General features: G+C 46.3%; 2 protein-coding genes across 8 annotated transcripts in view; one reads left to right on the top strand and one right to left on the bottom strand.

Annotated features, from left to right (window-relative positions):
- The window catches only part of trak2 (trafficking protein, kinesin binding 2), a 76,004-nt gene extending 67,264 nt beyond the window's left edge, over positions 1-8,740 (bottom strand). For both annotated transcript variants that reach the window (XM_065023127.1, XM_065023131.1), the window contains exons 1-3: positions 8,574-8,740; positions 3,114-3,351; positions 362-544 (exon numbers count right to left, since the gene is read on the bottom strand). In XM_065023127.1, the coding sequence (XP_064879199.1) occupies positions 362-544; positions 3,114-3,168 (238 nt within the window). In that variant the 5' untranslated portion in view covers positions 3,169-3,351; positions 8,574-8,740. The remainder of the gene's footprint in view (positions 1-361; positions 545-3,113; positions 3,352-8,573) is intronic.
- Positions 8,741-9,021: 281 nt separating this feature from the next.
- The window catches only part of stradb (STE20 related adaptor beta), a 29,541-nt gene continuing 18,057 nt past the window's right edge, over positions 9,022-20,505 (top strand). For 3 of the 6 annotated variants that reach the window (XM_065023111.1, XM_065023122.1, XM_065023123.1), the window contains exons 1-4: positions 9,022-9,060; positions 10,494-10,573; positions 10,717-10,796; positions 11,372-11,452. In XM_065023111.1, the coding sequence (XP_064879183.1) occupies positions 10,785-10,796; positions 11,372-11,452 (93 nt within the window). In that variant the 5' untranslated portion in view covers positions 9,022-9,060; positions 10,494-10,573; positions 10,717-10,784. Of the gene's footprint in view, positions 9,061-9,097; positions 9,430-9,545; positions 9,684-10,493; positions 10,574-10,716; positions 10,797-11,371; positions 11,453-20,505 lie in introns of those variants that run through there. The other 3 variants (XM_065023113.1, XM_065023119.1, XM_065023121.1) reach the window with 3 other exon arrangements.

Raw genomic sequence — 20,505 nt, 5'->3', positions numbered from 1 at the left:
ACATTTATAACAATAATGCGGGTATCCTAGTGGTTAGAGATGACAAGGTACAAATCTGTCCTTCTGCCCCTGAACAGGCAGTTAACCCACTGTTCCTAGGCCGTCATTGAAAATAAGAATTTGTTCTTAACTGACTTGCCTGGTTAAATAAAGGTAAAATAAAAAAATAAAAAATAAAAAACATTTGCTACAACATATTAAAATGAATTGAAAAACTGTATTGACGGTATATGAAAACCATCCCGTGGGTATTTCCAAATAACCTGGTGTACGTATACCTCCCAATCTTAACAACCACACACCGACACACACACACACACCGACACACACACACACACCGACACACACAGAGGTGACTCACTCATGTATCTGAAGGTCTCCTCGGCCAGCATGGGGGAGATGGCGGTGGGGCAGGGCTCCTCTTCAGGGGAGCAGATGGGAGAGATCACCCAGTCCTGGCTGTCATACAGGTACAGAGACTCTGACCCCTGGGAGCCCATCGACCCCCCACCACCACACTGCTTACTGCTGCTACTGGTGTCATCTGGGGAATAGAGGGGGGGTTAAGCATCCAAAGAGAGAAACAAATATTGCCATCATTCATGCAACAAAAGAGTATGATCAAAATAGTGGGTGCAGTACTCGTGATGATCATAGGGGGGCGCCATACTAATACAGTGAATCGACACATCATTTACATTTAAGTCATTTAGCAGACGCTCTTATCCAGAGCGACTTACACATCGCCCCCTATAGATGAAACCAACTCATTGCTGAAGCTGATTTCGGTAACGCTGCCTTAGACACCATCCGTCTGAGCGAAGACTGAGTGCTGGGTTGAGAGTAGGGATGAATGTGTGTGTGTGTGTGTGTGTGTGTGTGTCATGAATGTGTATGTATGGCAGGGAGTGTGTGTGTGTGTGTGAGAGAGAGAGAGTCATGAATGTGTGTGTATGGCAGGGAGAGTGTGTGTGAATCATGAATGTGTGTGTTCCCGTGGCTCTGGCGGTGCATAACACAATGTCTTCCGGTTCAGTGGTTATGTGGTTTAGTGGGCTGGGCTAACTATAGCAGGAGACTAGAGTCCTCACAACTGTGTACACAGACAGGAAAACACACACACATAGCACACACACCATCATCAAACAGGCCTTGAAGGGTGTGTGGTTGCGGTTTTTCCTCAGTCAGGCACGCAAGGCTCCCTTCTCCTGTCCTGCAGTCTCCTGTCCTCTCTCCATCTCCCCCCTATCCTGCAGTCTCCTGTCCTCTCTCCATCTCCCCCCTGTCCTGCAGTCTCCTGTCCGCTCTCCATCTCCCCCCTATCCTGCAGTCTCCTGTCCGCTCTCCATCTCCCCCCTATCCTGCAGTCTCCTGTCCTCCAGCCATCTCCCTCCTGTCCTGCAGTCTCCTGTCCGCTCTCCATCTCCCCCCTATCCTGCAGTCTCCTGTCCTCCAGCCATCTCCCCCTATCCTGCAGTCTCCTGTCCGCTCTCCATCTCCCTCCATTCCTGCAGTCTCCTGTCCGCTCTCCATCTCCCTCCTGTCCTGCAGTCTCCTGTCCGCTCTCCATCTCCCTCCTGTCCTGCAGTCTCCTGTCCTCTCTCCATCTCCCCCTATCCTGCAGTCTCCTGTCCGCTCTCCATCTCCCCCCTATCCTGCAGTCTCCTGTCCGCTCTCCATCTCCCCCCTATCCTGCAGTCTCCTGTCCTCCAGCCATCTCCCTCCTGTCCTGCAGTCTCCTGTCCTCCAGCCATCTCCCTCCTGTCCTGCAGTCTCCTGTCCTCCAGCCATCTCCCTCCTGTCCTGCAGTCTCCTGTCCTCCAGCCATCTCCCCCCTATCCTGCAGTCTCCTGTCCTCCAGCCATCTCCCCCCTATCCTGCAGTCTCCTGTCCTCCAGCCATCTCCCCCTATCCTGCAGTCTCCTGTCCGCTCTCCATCTCCCCCTATCCTGCAGTCTCCTGTCCGCTCTCCATCTCCCCCTGTCCTGCAGTCTCCTGTCCTCTCTCCATCTCCCCCTATCCTGCAGTCTCCTGTCCGCAGTCTCCATCTCCCCTCCATCTCCATCTCCCCCTATCCTGCAGTCTCCTGTCCGCTCTCCATCTCCCCCTATCCTGCAGTCTCCTGTCCCAGTCCTCCATCTCCCCCTATCCTGCAGTCTCCTGTCTCCATCTCCCCCTATCCTGCAGTCTCCTGTCCCTCCCCCAGCCATCTCCCCCTATCCTGCAGTCTCCTGTCCGCTCTCCATCTCCCCCTATCCTGCAGTCTCCTGCTCTCCATCTCCCCCTCCTGCTCTCCATCTCTATCCGCTCTCCATCTCCCCCTATCCTGCAGTCTCCTGTCCATCTCTCCATCTCCCTCCTGTCCTCTCTCCATCTCCCCCTATCCTGCAGTCTCCTGTCCTCTCTCCATCTCCCCTATCCTGCAGTCTCCTGTCCATCTCCCCCTCCATCTCCCCCTATCCTGCAGTCTCCTGTCCTCTCTCCATCTCCCCCTATCCTGCAGTCTCCTGTCCTCTCTCCATCTCCCCCTGTCCTGCAGTCTCCTGTCCGTCTCCTCTCCATCTCCCCCTATCCTGCAGTCTCCTGTCCTCTCTCCATCTCCCCCTATCCTGCAGTCTCCTGTCCGCTCTCCATCTCCCCCCCCTATCCTGCAGTCTCCTATCCTGTCCTGCAGTCTCCTGTCTCTCCATCTCCCCCTATCCTGCAGTCTCCTGTCCGCTCTCCATCTCCCCTATCCTGCAGTCTCCTGTCCTCTCTCCATCTCCCCCTATCCTGCAGTCTCCTGTCCGCTCTCCATCTCCCCCTATCCTGCAGTCTCCTGTCTGTCCGCTCTCCATCTCCCCCTATCCTGCAGTCTCCTGTCCGCTCTCCATCTCCCCCTATCCTGCAGTCTCCTGTCCGCTCTCCATCTCCCCCCTATCCTGCAGTCTCCTGTCCGCTCTCCATCTCCCTCCTGCCCTGCAGTCTCCTGCCCTCTCTCCTCTCCTTTCTCATCTCTCTCTCCTCAGTATCTAGTGCCCCCTCTCCTCCTGTTTACCTCTCTCCTCAGTATCTAGTGCCCCCTCTCCTCCCGTTTACCTCTCTCCTCAGTATCTCCTCCACTCTTCACTCACCAGTCTCTGTGCTTCCGCCCTTCTTCTCCACGCCACGGGGTTTCACCTCAAACATCTCTCCTGTTTGTCTGCTCACCGTGTGGGTGGAGCCTCCACCTCTCTCACACACACCGCCGGACAGGAAGAAGGGAGCACCGCTGTGACATCACATCCTGCCCCCTCCTGAGGCGTCCAGGAGCCTGGAGGACAGTGGTGTCAAACACACACAGTCTCCACTACTGGCCTCTGAACCCTAACCCTTAGCAGAAACAAAAGAAGCAGACCAGCAGAGTGTTCAGTAGGGAGAAACGTTTTGGAACAGAGTGAAACAGACCAGAGAAGTGTTCAGTAGGGAGAAACGTTTTGGAACAGAGTGATACAGACCAGAGAAGTGTTCAGTAGGGAGAAACGTTTTGGAACAGAGTGAAACAGACCAGAGAAGTGTTCAGTAGGGAGAAATGTTTTGGAACAGAGTGAAACAGGAGGTACTACTAGTAGGTAGGCAATACACTGAGTACAAACCCCCCCCCAGTGATTTTTGCAATTCGTTCCAGTCATTGGCAGCAGAGACCTGGAAGGAAAGCCGGCCAAAGGAGGAATTGGCGAAATACATATTATTGTTTTTTTAAACTGTTGAGTGTGAAAAACCCAGCCAGAATTGCAGTTCTTGACACAAATCGGTGCACCTGGCACCTATCCTATTAGCCCCCTTCTATCCTTCCTTGTCATTTCTCCACCTCCCTCCCTCTCTGACGTTTGAACACTTAGGACAGAAAATTTCCTCCAGCTGTCTTAACCAAAAGGCACTTAGTCTATAGAGACCACTCCTAGTCTCCTCCAGGCTCTAGTGAAAACATTTCTGTCTATGAGAGAACTAATTTTAGTGATTGTAGTAGATTTAACAGGTGACATCAATAAGGGATCATATAGCTTTCACCTGGATTCACCTGGTCAGTCTGTCAATGAAAGAGGTGTTCTTAATGTTTTGTCCACTCAGTGTATGTTAGCATGTCCAATAAGAACATAGATGGCAAAAATCTAGGCTATTGTAAAAATGTTCAGTGTTACCCACAAACAAATTGAGCTGTAGCTTCTCCTCCTCTAGCCCCCCCTTCTATCCTTCCTTGTCATTTCTCCACCTCCCTCCCTCTCTGACGTTTGAACACTTAGGACAGAAAATTTCCTCCAGCTGATTCTGCTGTTGGAGGTCTTAACCATTTAGTGTCTGAGTGAGTCATACTGACTAGCAGCTAGAGCCCTACTGAAAACACTAGTCTATAGAGACTACTCCTAGTCTCCTCCAGGCCCTAGTGAAAACACTAGTCTATAGAGACCACTCCTAGCCTCCTCCAGGCTCTAGTGAAAACACTAGTCTATAGAGACCACTCCTAGCCTCCTCCAGGCTCTAGTGAAAACACTAGTCTATAGAGACCACTCCTAGCCTCCTCCAGGCTCTAGTGAAAACACTAGTCTATAGAGACCAGTCTCCTCCAGGCTCTGAAAACAGTCTATAGAGACCACTCCTAGCCTCCTCCAGGCTCTAGTGAAAACACTAGTCTATAGAGACCACTCCTAGCCTCCTCCAGGCTCTAGTGAAAACAGTTGTCTATAGAGACCACTCCTAGTCTCCTCCAGGCTCTAGTGAAAACACTTGTCTATAGAGACCACTCCTAGCCTCCTCCAGGCCTAGTGAAAACACTAGTCAGGTCTCCTCCAGGCTCTAGTGAAAACACTAGTCTATAGAGACCACTCCTAGTGAAAACATTCTAGTGAAAACACTAGTCTATAGAGACCACTCCTAGCCTCCTCCAGGCTCTAGTGAAAACACTAGTCTATAGAGACCACTAGAGACCCTAGCCTCCTCCAGGCTCTAGTGAAAACACTAGTCTATAGAGAAAGCCTCCTCCAGGCTCTAGTGAAAACACTAGTCTATAGAGACCACTCCTAGCCTCCTCCAGGCTCTAGTGAAAACATTTGTCTATATAGACCACTCCTAGCCTCCTCCAGGCTCTAGTGAAAACATTTGTCTATATAGACCACTCCTAGCCTCCTCCAGGCTCTAGTGAAAACATTTGTCTAGCCTCCTAGAAAACCATATAGACCACTCTGGCCTAGCCTCCTCCAGGCTCTAGTGAAAAGCCTCCTCCAGGCTCTTTGTCTATATAGACCACTCCTGGCCTCCTCCAGGCTCTAGTGAAAACATTAGTCTATATAGACCACTCCTAGCCTCCTCCAGGAAAAAACTGTCTATAGAGACCACTCCAGCCTCCTCCAGGCTCTATAGACCAAGCCTCCTCCAGGCTCTAGTGAAAACCAGTCTCATAGACCCTATTTAGCCTCCTCCAGGACAGAAAACACTAGTCATTAGAGTAGCCTCCTCCAGGGTGGAAGACCACCCCTCCTCCTGTTGTTTGACACCGAGACACCTTCCAATGTTAAAGGGATGACACAAGACAGGATGTGAGTTCTTAAAGGGGTGGCTTCCCACGAGAAGCCAAGCACAGTCTTAAAGGCAAAGGCTTCTGACTGTGTTATGGAGTTGGAGGCAGAGCTAAGGCACCGAGTGACCAGTGTGTGTCGTACATGTGTGGTGTGTTGGTCCCGGGTCAAGGCTAGTGTAGAACTAGTGCTGTCTACAACATTTCAAGGTGAAAATAGATTTGGAGTCTGTCTGAGTGTGTTGTGTCGTGTGCGATCGTATCCCAGACTTTCATCCTGGGTCAGGGCTAGTGCAGTGCCTTCTATTATAAGGACAGAAATGTGCCACATAGCATTAGAGAGGGGGGGGGAAGCCCCTTCCTGTTGTTTGACACCGAGACACCTTCCAAAGATGATATCAAATCTCTCCATGTGAAAGAGAGAGACTGAGTATCCCTCTGCATGTGAAACACACACGAGAGAGTGAGAGAGCGAGAGAGAGATAAAGCGAGAGAGAGAGAGAGAGAGAGAACGAGAGAGTGAGAGAGCGAGAGAGAGATAAAGCGAGAGAGAGAGAGAGAGAGAGAACGAGAGAGTGAGAGAGAGAGAAGATATTGTATACCTCAGCTAAATAGCAGCTCAGACTCCTTACATAAGATAACTTTGTCCACCTCACAAACCCCAAAAATATCACTGCTGCAGTGTACACTCATCCTCAGGGGAATCATCACAGTGACATTCATCTTTCCATTCCTTCTCGTTTTCCCTCTATTTCCAAAATCAGGGGCGATAGTCATAGGGAATGTGCTTACGAGTCAACTACATATGACTAGAAGCAAAATAGCCTAGATGTTCCATACACCAACCAGGGTCGTATTCATTAGTGCACACCGTATCAAAACATTTTGCAATGGAAAACTAAAACATGCATTTCTTATTGGACAAAGTCAGGTACAGGTACTGTAAGTCCCTCCCCGTTTTGGCCTTTTGCTTCCGTTTCCCAGTAAATAAGACCCAGAAGTCCTGCTTTGAGATGAAGCAACCCCACCAAGTATGTTTAATGCAACCTTTTGAATTGGACTTAGCATCAGATACATCCATCCTTACCCACAGTAGTGCAGCAGGCCTTGTTTCAGTGACATATCCATCCTTGGGCAAGGCAAACCAAATTGGAGTTGACAGTGCACTGCACCACATGCTGTCACTGGTCTACTCTACACACAAGAGACAAGGTAGCTAACTGAGACATGGGTTTATATTTCTTTATTTCGTTCCTTCTCCCTGACTGCAGGAAGATTCTCTAGCCTTGTCTAGCCTATATCCTTCTCTTCAAGCTGTGATCTCATTCTAGCCCATCTATCTCATGTTACCACAAAGAAATCAATACCTTTAACAACTGAGGGAACACGTCGGGGAGAGGCGCAGAGAATCAGAGCGTAGCCCCGCCCCCCCTTCTCTGATAAGGTGAAAGGTCATGAGAGGCATTTCCCTAGAGATGGCTTTCCCAATGGCTTCCCTTCCTCATGTCCTGTCATTCCCTACCACTGATCTACAAGGGCTTGACAGATCAAAGCAGCATGGTGGAGACTGTCTACAAGGGCTTGACAGGTCAAAGCAGCATGGTGGAGACTGTCTACAAGGGCTTGACAGATCAAAGCAGCATGGTGGAGACTGTCTACAAGGGCTTGACAGGTCAAAGCAGCATGGTGGAGACTGTCTACAAGGGCTTGACAGGTCAAAACAGCATGGTGGAGACTGTCTACAAGGGCTTGACAGGTCAAAACAGCATGGTGGAGACTGTCTACAAGGGCTTGACAGGTCAAAGCAGCATGGTGGAGACTGTTGCCATCCTTTCCCCTTCCTGTAGTTATGAAGGAATAGAGAGGAGAAAGGGAGGTTATCTAATCTTGTGTACAGGTGCCGGACTAAGGTCTCATCTGCAGTGATATGACCAGATTGGATGTGAAGTTTAGATATTAGCTCAAATGTTTAATTCCCAAGTCATTACACTTAAATGATCCTAAACAGGGAATTCGAAAATAGTCTTCTGGACTTTGGGATCTGCAACAGTCAGCATGGGGCAATGTCAAACATTGATAGCTACATTGTTGCTTTATCAACAGTAAGAATACTATTATGTGTTCGCGGGATACAGTGTAACCCCCGTGGAGTGTTCGCCGGATACAGTGTAACCACTGTGGAGTGTTCGCCGGATACAGTGTAACCCCCGTGGAGTGTTCGCCGGATACAGTGTAACCACCGTGGAGTGTTCGCGGGATACAGTGTAACCACCGTGGAGTGTTCGCGGGATACAGTGTAACCGCCGTGGAGTGTTCGCCGGATACAGTGTAACCACCGTGGAGTGTTCGCCGGATACAGTGTAACCACCGTGGAGTGTTCGCGGGATACAGTGTAACCACCGTGGAGTGTTCGCCGGATACAGTGTAACCACCGTGGAGTGTTCGCGGGATACAGTGTAACCACCGTGGAGTGTTCGTCATAAACAACAACAAAACATCTCCCTGATTGTGGGTCATAATAAAAACAACGGCGTAGTATATGGATTTAAATATAAACTGCGATGAGCAGAAGTGACAAGTGCAAAAATATTCCTTGATCTCGCTACCAATGGAACAATCCGACAAGAGGACAGTGCAAGGACTTGTTTCATAATAATAAACCAAACTGTTACGGAGTCTAGTTGATAGGTAATCGACTAGCCGGACTGTTCCCCGGGACTCCAGTTGTAGGGATTTGTACAATGCACAAACAAGGCTATTGAACCTGACATTGGTGTCTGTCTTTATTCCTTTATCTAACATATCATACTGAAACACAAACCGACAATCGCAAAAAGTATGTTTTCGCCCGTTAAAATTATAATCTCACGATTTCGTTCTGAGAAGAGAGAGATTTGTTTTTTGGGGGGGATAGTGATGATGAATAGTATGATGAACATTGCAGAGCTAGGTAGTACTGTGGCACATCCGTGATTTCCATCCGGCCTTTGGCAAGGATTTCATGATCCGGATTTTCATGTAATATAAATTAACATCAACCTACCTTTCGATGTATTTTAAACACCTTAGACAAATCCCAGAGCACATGTGGTCCCATCAATCCTAAATCTCAAACAATGACAACAGTAGATATTAGGGAGAAAATTAGCAGACAGACTGTTGGTGTTGATAGTTTCACACGTCATGAAATAGCGCGCGGATGAAATGAGTGACGTGTAAAATACGCGACAATATTTATTGAGTGGTGTTTCTAAATAAAAGTCCTACACTAAATACATTGAGATTTGTTATTTGTTATCTATTTTGTTAATTCATATTTAAAATCAATTTAAGATACATGGAATTAAAACTAAAATGTACTACGAATTAGGGAAAAAATATCAAAAAAGTACTGGTATAAATCAGTGCGGGTCACAGATGAAAATGAAATGAATAACAATTCATATCCAAACTTTTATCAGGTTCTCGCAAGTTTAGTATCTACGTCATTACGTCAAATCATCTGAGAGGAGAGCAACAACATAGGTGAAGTATGTTGTTGCCATTAACTATAAATTTCAAACTTCATACTCTCAACAATATACATTTGTTTTAACAGTGTGTATAACGCATCGCAATTTGTTTATATTTTATTCCATTACATCTTGAAAATATTTTATTATATCTTCAGTCAAAACAGTGTCTTTACGCACAACTTGTACATTACGTCATATTTTGCGTTGTCATAAGTCTTAACTTTGCCAAGTTATACATGTTTAAGTTTCGAGTTGTAAGCTTCCTCATGTCATGCTTGGTTTGTTCAAGTTTGTTTCGCATTCAGAGCAAGAGTAAGTTGGTTAAAAAACCCAGCCTGATTTTGTTATGATTGGGCATGAAGATTTCATAAACTGATTTTCAGTGTAAGTAAACTCATTGCAGTCATATGCAATCCTGCATCCACAAATAATGTGATTATGTTAATTATGTGATTGTTTTTTTACGTGGTTATATGAAAACATCTACTAAACATGTGTAGGTTACAATCAGAGAGGACAACCTCTTTCTCTGCTACAGTGTTGGGCCCGTTCCACTGGACACAGACATCAGTTCAACGTCGTTTTGATTTACATTTTGTTGAGTTGTCAACTAACGTGAAATCAACGTGAAATCAACGGTAAATCAACAACAATGTCACCACATCATCTGATTAAAAAAAATACGAAATGGCCTTATGTTGATGACTTTTGGAACATCCAATCATTTCCCCACGCTGATTCAACGCCATTACATATTATTATTTTATGACGTGGAAACAACGTTGATTATTTTCCCCCTAGTAGGGTGTCTGTCAGTAGATTATAATAAAATAGCTAGAATAGAACAGAATAGACTGGAATACAATACAATAGAATATCGGTTAAAAGCTAAATAATTCCCCCAAAACAACAGGCAAGAACTGTCACCATATAGGGTTGTTAAAGACTTACAGCTTTCACAATGGTGGGTAGATGGCAGCGACGACCTATAAAGAACAATAACGGTCAGGGACCAAGGACTCATCATTAGTTCGCGCGCTCATAGAATGGGACACGACGACGCACTGTCCTCAAAGTCCCCTTCCCATTCATGCTGTGGCAGGAGAGACGGGGAGAAAATATCCATCGAGGCACTTAGCTACAGCCAAAGCGATGGACCACATGCATTTCAGATGCTTACATTCAGATGTGGCTACAATGATTCTGTATCACGAAAATGTAACGAATACCGATGTGAATCGGGCTATTGCGCACCAAACAGTCACGTAATGCGTGTTTTAATCTCAGTATTTTGTGGTCACCGACTGGCATAGTTATTTTTGTCGAGACATTTTGATACCTCCGTGAAAATGTATTTTTTTTACAACAGCATGCGTTCAGCACAAAATCCCTGCTGGGGTTATTATTGCTTAATTAATCATCAATCATTTTGTGTGATGTTTTTCAAGAACGTGGAGCAGTGTTTTGCATGAAGTGATGAAGCCAGATGCCAACGCAGTGGAATCTGAACCCGGCAGAGTACAGCCAGGTAAACTGTATGGACATACAGACGCCCCATGGGGGAGGCTGTCTCTCAGGTTGAATCCTAACTAAGTCTCTCATGTTACCATGTATTTCTCCTCTTGCTCATTCTCTCTCCCTCCCTCTCTCTCCATCGCTCTCACTGTACAGCGCGTGCTGTGGTCGTGGAGCGGATAAATGCCATTGCGTGAAGCGCTAACCCCCACGAAGAGAACTCCATGTCTTTCTTGGTAAGGGATATTTATTCTAATCAGCATGGCTTTGATGTTTAGCCGATCATGACACTGATTTATCTAAAGAGGTTGTTGTTGATGATGATGATGATGATCTAATGAGCCAGCGTCTCCTCCAGGTGTGCAGTGTTTCTCTCTCATAGCGCATTGATCTGGCCATGCTCCAATCCTAGAACTCATGCTTTCTTTATCAGGGTTCATTCATAAGACCCATCTCATGAACAATGCATATTGCCATTACCTTTCCCTGTAGGTTATATCATGGGTACCAATCTGCTGCTAACCCTGTCATCAACTGTCTCTTTCTAAAGTAGCAGTCACTTCATGGACATGCACTACATGTCTTCCTCCACAAACACTGTTGTTTTCCACATTGGCTCCAACCTTGATGCTCCAAAAGTATCTCTTCAGTGTTGTCCTCCTAAGTCCCTCCTTATCTCCTTATAAGGGCATGACGGCATGCCTGTCCTCTCCTCCCTCCTTCCCTATTGGACCGTCTCACTCCTCTCCTCTATTCTCCTCTCCTCCGGGAGCATGTCTCACCCCCTCCTCCCTCCTCCCCTCTTCCCCAGGACTGCTCCTGCATCTCCCCCACTCAGGTCCAGCCAATCAGCATAGAGGACCAGTATGAGGACGTCAGCCACCAATACCTGGTCAGTACAGTGCTGTGTCCACTCTGTTAGCATCCAATCGGAGCACTGAAGCCCACCCGGCCTTGTCTTTATGGTGTGGTCAGCCTAGTTCTATTCTATCAGGTCAGAGGTCAGAAAGGACCACTAGGACAACACAGGACAGTTTCGGGTCCTGTCTATGTGATGGTAGAGCTGCATGTAACCTACCACATAATAGGGCTGCCAGCCACTGACCAGATCGCTAGAACATTACATAGCCTATAAGTGAACCAAAGCTATTCATGCTGTATAGCACAGCAGCAAGCCTTTTTCATAGCTGCTGTGTCAGCTCACCCTGGAGCTAACTGCCACAGCACCCGCCCAGGCACGTGCACAGATGAGAGTCAACCTGCACTTTGCCCTCCCACTCGCCAAGTGCCCTTTTGTGTGGTGGTGTATATATCATTTTTTAAATAAAAGTTTTGGTCATTGTTGTTCTGAACCGATTTCCCGCAAGTCGTCGTGATGTCGTCTGTTGGTTGCTCCTGTTGGTCAGCCCTGTTGGTTGCTCCTGTTGGTCAGCCCTGTTGGTTGCTCCTGTTGGTCAGCCCTGTTGGTTGCTCCTGTTGGTCAGCCCTGTTGGTTTCTCCTGTTGGTTTCTCCTGTTGGTCAGCCCTGTTGGTTGCTCCTGTTGGTCAGACCTGTTGGTTGCTCCTGTTGGTCAGCCCTGTTGGTTGCTCCTGTTGATCAGACCTGTTGGTTGCTCCTGTTGATCAGCCCTGTTGGTTGTTCCTGTTGGTTGCTCCTGTTGATCAGACCTGTTGGTTGTTCCTGTTGGTCAGCTCTGTTGGTCAGCCCTGTTGGTCAGCCCTGTTGGTTGCTCCTGTTGGTCAGCCCTGTTGGTTGCTCCTGTTGCTTGCTCCTGTTGGTCAGCCCTGTTGGTTGCTCCTGTTGGTTGCTCCTGTTGGTCAGCCCTGTTGGTTGCTCCTGTTGCTTGCTCCTGTTGGTCAGCCCTCTTGGTTGCTCCTGTTGGTTGCTCCTGTTGGTCAGCCCTGTTGGTTGCTCCTGTTGGTTGCTCCTGTTGGTTGCTCCTGTTGGTCAGCCCTGTTGGTTGCTCCTGTTGGTCAGCCCTGTTGGTTGCTCCTGTTGGTCAGCCCTGTTGGTTGCTCCTGTTGGTCAGCCCTGTTGGTTGCTCCTGTTGGTCAGCCCTGTTGCTTGCTCCTGTTGGTCAGCCCTGTTGGTTGCTCCTGTTGGTCAGCCCTGTTGGTTGCTCCTGTTGGTCAGCCCTGTTGGTTGCTCCTGTTGGTCAGCCCTGTTGGTTGCTCCTGTTGGTCAGCCCTGTTGGTCAGCCCTGTTGGTCAGCCCTGTTGGTTGTTCCTGTTGGTCAGCCCTGTTGGTTGTTCCTGTTGGTTGCTCCTGTTGGTCAGCCCTGTTGGTCAGCCCTGTTGGTTGTTCCTGTTGGTTGCTCCTGTTGGTCAGCCCTGTTGGTCAGCTCTGTTGGTCAGCCCTGTTGGTCAGCCCTGTTGGTTGCTCCTGTTGGTCAGACCTGTTGGTTGCTCCTGTTGGTCAGCCCTGTTGGTCAGCTCTGTTGGTCAGCCCTGTTGGTCAGCCCTGTTGGTTGCTCCTGTTGATCAGACCTTGCACATGCCCGGTTTCCAAACAGGCATGAGATGCGGCCACCAGTCTAGTGTGTGTAGCTAGCTACCTAGTTTATCATTTCAACAGTGTTGCCACAGCAGTATAACATTTGATTAACCCTTGAGTTACATCATCGTCAATATTCAGTCTAGTTGGTGTAACCGGTGTGAAATTGCTAGCTAGTTAGCGGGGTGCGCACTAATAGCGCTTCAATTTGTGACATCACTCGCTCTGAGACCTTGGAGTAATTGTTTCCCTTGCTCTGCAAGGCTTTTGTGGAGCGGTGGGTAACGTTGCTTTGAGGGTGACTGTTTTCGATGGGTGCAGAGGGTCCCTGGTTCGAGGCCAGGTAGGGGCGAGGAGTGGGACGGAAGGAACACTGTTACCCCTGGTTCGAGGCCAGGTAGGGACGAGGAGAGGGACGGAAGGAACACTGTTACCCCTGATTCGAGGCCAGGTAGGGGCGAGGAGTGGGACGGAAGGAACACTGTTACCCCTGGTTCGAGGCCAGGTAGGGACGAGGAGAGGGACGGAAGGAACACTGTTACCCCTGATTCGAGGCCAGGTAGGGACGAGGAGAGGGACGGAAGGAACACGGTTACCCCTGGTTCGAGGCCAGGTAGGGACGAGGAGAGGGACGGAAGGAACACTGTTACCCCTGATTCGAGGCCAGGTAGGGGCGAGGAGAGGGACGGAAGGAACACTGTTACATTGGCTGATACACAGAGCACAGAGAGAGGAGCGGCTACATCAACGACCCTCCCCCCGACCCGACTCCATCCCTTCCTCAGTTGGCAGCAGCATCACAGGTAGTCTAAGCTTGCAACAAGCTCTCACAGTCTCACTGCAGAATCAGATGTTTATTTACATTAATCTAAACGTCACATTTCGAAGTTGCTCCAAACAAGACATTTCGAAGTGCTTTTTACACACTGGGTTTGACTCCTCATGCTAGGTATCGTTCTATTTCTCCAAACATCACATTTCGAAATTGCTCCAAACGTCAAATTTAGAAGATTAAGGATTAAGGTTTTGGATCGGGTTAAAACATTGTTTAGGCACTCATTCTGAATGGTTAAGCTAAGGGTAACAGTTAGGCACTCATTCTGAATGGTTAAGCTAAGGGTAACAGTTAGGCACTCATTCTGAATGGTTAAGCAGTTAGGCACTCATTCTGAATGGGTAACAGTTAGGCACTCATTCTGAATGGTTAAGCTAAGGGTAACAGTTAGGCACTCATTCTGAATGGTTAAGCTAAGGGTAACAGTTAGGCACTCATTCTGAATGGTTAAGCTAAGGGTAACAGTTAGGCACTCATTCTGAATGGTTAAGCTAAGGGTAACAGTTAGACACTCATTCTGAATGGTTAAGCTAAGGGTAACAGTTAGACACTCATTCTGATTGGTTAAGCTAAGGGTAACAGTTAGACACTCATTCTGATTGGTTAAGCTAAGGGTTAAGGTTAGACACTCATTCTGAATGGTTAAGCTTAGGGTTCAGTTTAGACACTCATTCTGATTGGTTACGGTAAGGGTTAAGGTTAGACACTCATTCTGAATGGTTATGCTTAGGGTTCAGTTTAGACACTCATTCTGATTGGTTACGGTAAGGGTTAAGGTTAGGCACTCATTCTGAATGGTTATGCTTAGGGTTCAGTTTAGACACTCATTCTGATTGGTTACGGTAAGGGTTAAGGTTAGGCACTCATTCTGAATGGTTAAGCTAAGGGTAACAGTTAGGCACTCATTCTGAATGGTTAAGCTAAGGGTAACAGTTAGGCACTCATTCTGAATGGTTAAGCTAAGGGTAACAGTTAGGCACTCATTCTGAATGGTTAAGCTAAGGGTAACAGTTAGGCACTCATTCTGAATGGTTAAGCTAAGGGTAACAGTTAGGCACTCATTCTGAATGGTTAAGCTTAACAGTTAGACACTCATTCTGAATGGTTAAAAGGGTAACAGTTAACACTCATTCTGATGGTTAAGCTAAGGGTAACAGTTAGACACTCATTCTGATTGGTTAAGCTAAGGGTAAGGTTAGACACTCATTCTGAATGGTTAAGCTTAGGGTTCAGTTTAGACACTCATTCCAGTTAGACACTCATTCTGAATGGTTATGCTTAGGGTTCAGTTTAGACACTCATTCTGATTGGTTAAGCTAAGGGTTATGGTTAGACATTCATTCTGAATGGTTAAGCTAAGGGTTAAGGTTTGGATAGGGTTAAAATAAAACATGAGTGTCCACCTCACAACCTTCTGATCCAGAGTCATGAGATTAAGACTCTAGTTAACCACCAGGTGATACTAAAATATCCACACAAGCCAATAGCCAGCCAGCCACATATCTTGAGTTAGAGGATGATGAGGTTCATATCATGAAGTTATTATTTAAGAGCATTTAAGATAAATCACAATCAATAAAAACAAATCTTGCTAACTAACTAGCAGATTTACATCAATCATCAACATGAATGATCAGTTGATAACCCTCCTTTTCCCCACGTCTTTAGGAGGCACTGTAACTAACTAGCAGATTTACATCAATCATCAACATGAATGATCAGCTGATAACCCTCCTTTTCCCCACGTCTTTAGGAGGCACTGTAACTAACTAGCAGATGTACATCAATCATCAACATGAATGATCAGCTGATAGCCCTCCTTTTCCCCACGTCTTTAGGAGGCACTGTAACTAACTAGCAGATGTACATCAATCATCAACATGAATGATCAGCTGATAACCCTCCTTTTCCCCACGTCTTTAGGAGGCACTGTAACTAACTAGCAGATGTACATCAATCATCAACATGAATGATCAGCTGATAGCCCTCCTTTTCCCCACGTCTTTAGGAGGCACTGTAACTAACTAGCAGATGTACATCAATCATCAACATGAATGATCAGCTGATAACCCTCCTTTTCCCACGCCACGTCTTTAGGAGGCACTGTAACTAACTAGCAGATGTACATCAATCATCAACATGAATGACCAGCTGATAACCCTCCTTTTCCCCACGTCTTTAGGAGGCACTGTAACTAACTAGCAGATGTACATCAATCATCAACATGAATGATCAGCTGATAACCCTCCTTTTCCCCACGTCTTTAGGAGGCACTGTAACTAACTAGCAGATGTACATCAATCATCAACATGAATGATCAGCTGATAGCCCTCCTTTTCCCCACATCTTTAGGAGGCACTGTAACTAACTAGCAGATGTACATCAATCATCAACATGAATGATCAGCTGATAACCCTCCTTTTCCCCACATCTTTAGGAGGCACTGTAACTAACTAGCAGATGTACATCAATCATCAACATGAATGACCAGCTGATAACCCTCCTTTTCCCCACGTCTTTAGGAGGCACTGTAACTAACTAGCAGATGTACATCAATCATCAACATGAATGACCAGCTGATAACCCTCCTTTTCCCCACGTCTTTAGGAGGCACTGTAACTAACTAGCAGATGTACATCAATCATCAACATGAATGACCAGCTGATAACCCTCCTTTTCCCCACGTCTTTAGGAGGCACTGTAACTAACTAGCAGATGTACATCAATCATCAACATGAATGACCAGCTGATAACCCTCCTTTTCCCCACGTCTTTAGGAGGCACTGTAACTAACTAGCAGATGTACATCAATCATCAACATGAATGATCAGCTGATAACCCTCCTTTTCCCCACGTCTTTAGGAGGCACTGTAACTAACTAGCAGATGTACATCAATCATCAACATGAATGATCAGCTGATAGCCCTCCTTTTCCCCACGTCTTTAGGAGGCACTGTAACTAACTAGCAGATGTACATCAATCATCAACATGAATGATCAGCTGATAGCCCTCCTTTTCCCCACGTCTTTAGGAGGCACTGTAACTAACTAGCAGATGTACATCAATCATCAACATGAATGACCAGCTGATAGCCCTCCTTTTCCCCACGTCTTTAGGAGGCACTGTAACTAACTAGCAGATGTACATCAATCATCAACATGAATGACCAGCTGATAACCCTCCTTTTCCCCACGTCTTTAGGAGGCACTGTAACTAACTAGCAGATGTACATCAATCATCAACATGAATGACCAGCTGATAACCCTCCTTTTCCCCACGTCTTTAGGAGGCACTGTAACTAACTAGCAGATGTACATCAATCATCAACATGAATGACCAGCTGATAACCCTCCTTTTCCCCACGTCTTTAGGAGGCACTGTAACTAACTAGCAGATGTACATCAATCATCAACATGAATGACCAGCTGATAGCCCTCCTTTTCCCCACGTCTTTAGGAGGCACTGTAACTAACTAGCAGATGTACATCAATCATCAACATGAATGATCAGCTGATAACCCTCCTTTTCCCCACGTCTTTAGGAGGCACTGTAACTAACTAGCAGATGTACATCAATCATCAACATGAATGATCAGCTGATAACCCTCCTTTTCCCCACGTCTTTAGGAGGCACTGTAACTAACTAGCAGATGTACATCAATCATCAACATGAATGATCAGCTGATAACCCTCCTTTTCCCCACGTCTTTAGGAGGCACTGTAACTAACTAGCAGATGTACATCAATCATCAACATGAATGATCAGCTGATAACCCTCCTTTTCCCCACGTCTTTAGGAGGCACTGTAACTAACTAGCAGATGTACATCAATCATCAACATGAATGATCAGCTGATAACCCTCCTTTTCCCCACGTCTTTAGGAGGCACTGTAACTAACTAGCAGATGTACATCAATCATCAACATGAATGATCAGCTGATAACCCTCCTTTTCCCCACGTCTTTAGGAGGCACTGTAACTAACTAGCAGATGTACATCAATCATCAACATGAATGATCAGCTGATAACCCTCCTTTTCCCCACGTCTTTAGGAGGCACTGTAACTAACTAGCAGATGTACATCAATCATCAACATGAATGATCAGCTGATAACCCTCCTTTTCCCCACGTCTTTAGGAGGCACTGTAACTAACTAGCAGATGTACATCAATCATCAACATGAATGATCAGCTGATAGCCCTCCTTTTCCCCACGTCTTTAGGAGGCACTGTAACTAACTAGCAGATGTACATCAATCATCAACATGAATGACCAGCTGATAACCCTCCTTTTCCCCACGTCTTTAGGAGGCACTGTAACTAACTAGCAGATGTACATCAATCATCAACATGAATGATCAGCTGATAACCCTCCTTTTCCCCACGTCTTTAGGAGGCACTGTAACTAACTAGCAGATGTACATCAATCATCAACATGAATGACCAGCTGATAGCCCTCCTTTTCCCCACGTCTTTAGGAGGCACTGTAACTAACTAGCAGATGTACATCAATCATCAACATGAATGATCAGCTGATAACCCTCCTTTTCCCCACGTCTTTAGGAGGCACTGTAACTAACTAGCAGATGTACATCAATCATCAACATGAATGACCAGCTGATAACCCTCCTTTTCCCCACGTCTTTAGGAGGCACTGTAACTAACTAGCAGATGTACATCAATCATCAACATGAATGATCAGCTGATAGCCCTCCTTTTCCCCACGTCTTTAGGAGGCACTGTAACTAACTAGCAGATGTACATCAATCATCAACATGAATGATCAGCTGATAACCCTCCTTTTCCCCACGTCTTTAGGAGGCACTGTAACTAACTAGCAGATGTACATCAATCATCAACATGAATGACCAGCTGATAGCCCTCCTTTTCCCCACGTCTTTAGGAGGCACTGTAACTAACTAGCAGATGTACATCAATCATCAACATGAATGATCAGCTGATAACCCTCCTTTTCCCCACGTCTTTAGGAGGCACTGTAACTAACTAGCAGATGTACATCAATCATCAACATGAATGATCAGCTGATAACCCTCCTTTTCCCCACGTCTTTAGGAGGCACTGTAACTAACTAGCAGATGTACATCAATCATCAACATGAATGATCAGCTGATAACCCTCCTTTTCCCCAGGTCTTTAGGAGGCACTGTAACTAACTAGCAGATGTACATCAATCATCAACATGAATGATCAGCTGATAACCCTCCTTTTCCCCACGTCTTTAGGAGGCACTGTAACTAACTAGCAGATGTACATCAATCATCAACATGAATGATCAGCTGATAACCCTCCTTTTCCCCACGTCTTTAGGAGGCACTGTAACTAACTAGCAGATGTACATCAATCATCAACATGAATGATCAGCTGATAGCCCTCCTTTTCCCCAGGTCTTTAGGAGGCACTGTAACTAACTAGCAGATGTACATCAATCATCAACATGAATGATCAGCTGATAACCCTCCTTTTCCCCAGGTCTTTAGGAGGCACTGTAACTAACTAGCAGATGTACATCAATCATCAACATGAATGATCAGCTGATAACCCTCCTTTTCCCCAGGTCTTTAGGAGGCACCTTTAGGGAGGCACTGTAACTAACTAGCAGATGTACATCAATCATCAACATGAATGATCAGCTGATAGCCCTCCTTTTCCCCACGTCTTTAGGAGGCACTGTAACTAACTAGCAGATGTACATCAATCATCAACATGAATGATCAGCTGATAACCCTCCTTTTCCCCACGTCTTTAGGAGGCACTGTAACTAACTAGCAGATGTACATCAATCATCAACATGAATGATCAGCTGATAACCCTCCTTTTCCCCACGTCTTTAGGAGGCACTGTAACTAACTAGCAGATGTACATCAATCATCAACATGAATGACCAGCTGATAACCCTCCTTTTCCCCACGTCTTTAGGAGGCACTGTAACTAACTAGCAGATGTACATCAATCATCAACATGAATGATCAGCTGATAACCCTCCTTTTCCCCACGTCTTTAGGAGGCACTGTAACTAACTAGCAGATGTACATCAATCATCAACATGAATGATCAGCTGATAACCCTCCTTTTCCCCACGTCTTTAGGAGGCACTGTAACTAACTAGCAGATGTACATCAATCATCAACATGAATGATCAGCTGATAACCCTCCTTTTCCCCAGGTCTTTAGGAGGCACTGTAACTAACTAGCAGATGTACATCAATCATCAACATGAATGATCAGCTGATAACCCTCCTTTTCCCCACGTCTTTAGGAGGCACTGTAACTAACTAGCAGATGTACATCAATCATCAACATGAATGATCAGCTGATAGCCCTCCTTTTCCCCAGGTCTTTAGGAGGCACTGTAACTAACTAGCAGATGTACATCAATCATCAACATGAATGATCAGCTGATAGCCCTCCTTTTCCCCAGGTCTTTAGGAGGCACTGTAACTAACTAGCAGATGTACATCAATCATCAACATGAATGATCAGCTGATAACCCTCCTTTTCCCCAGGTCTTTAGGAGGCACTGTAACTAACTAGCAGATGTACATCAATCATCAACATGAATGATCAGCTGATAGCCCTCCTTTTCCCCAGGTCTTTAG

The sequence above is a fragment of the Oncorhynchus nerka genome, linkage group LG2 (assembly GCF_034236695.1).
Source record: "Oncorhynchus nerka isolate Pitt River linkage group LG2, Oner_Uvic_2.0, whole genome shotgun sequence".
In the NCBI taxonomy this organism is placed as follows: Eukaryota; Metazoa; Chordata; class Actinopteri; order Salmoniformes; family Salmonidae; genus Oncorhynchus; species Oncorhynchus nerka.
The sequence above is the reverse complement of the archived record's forward strand: the minus strand, read 5'-3'. Positions and strand labels throughout refer to the sequence as shown.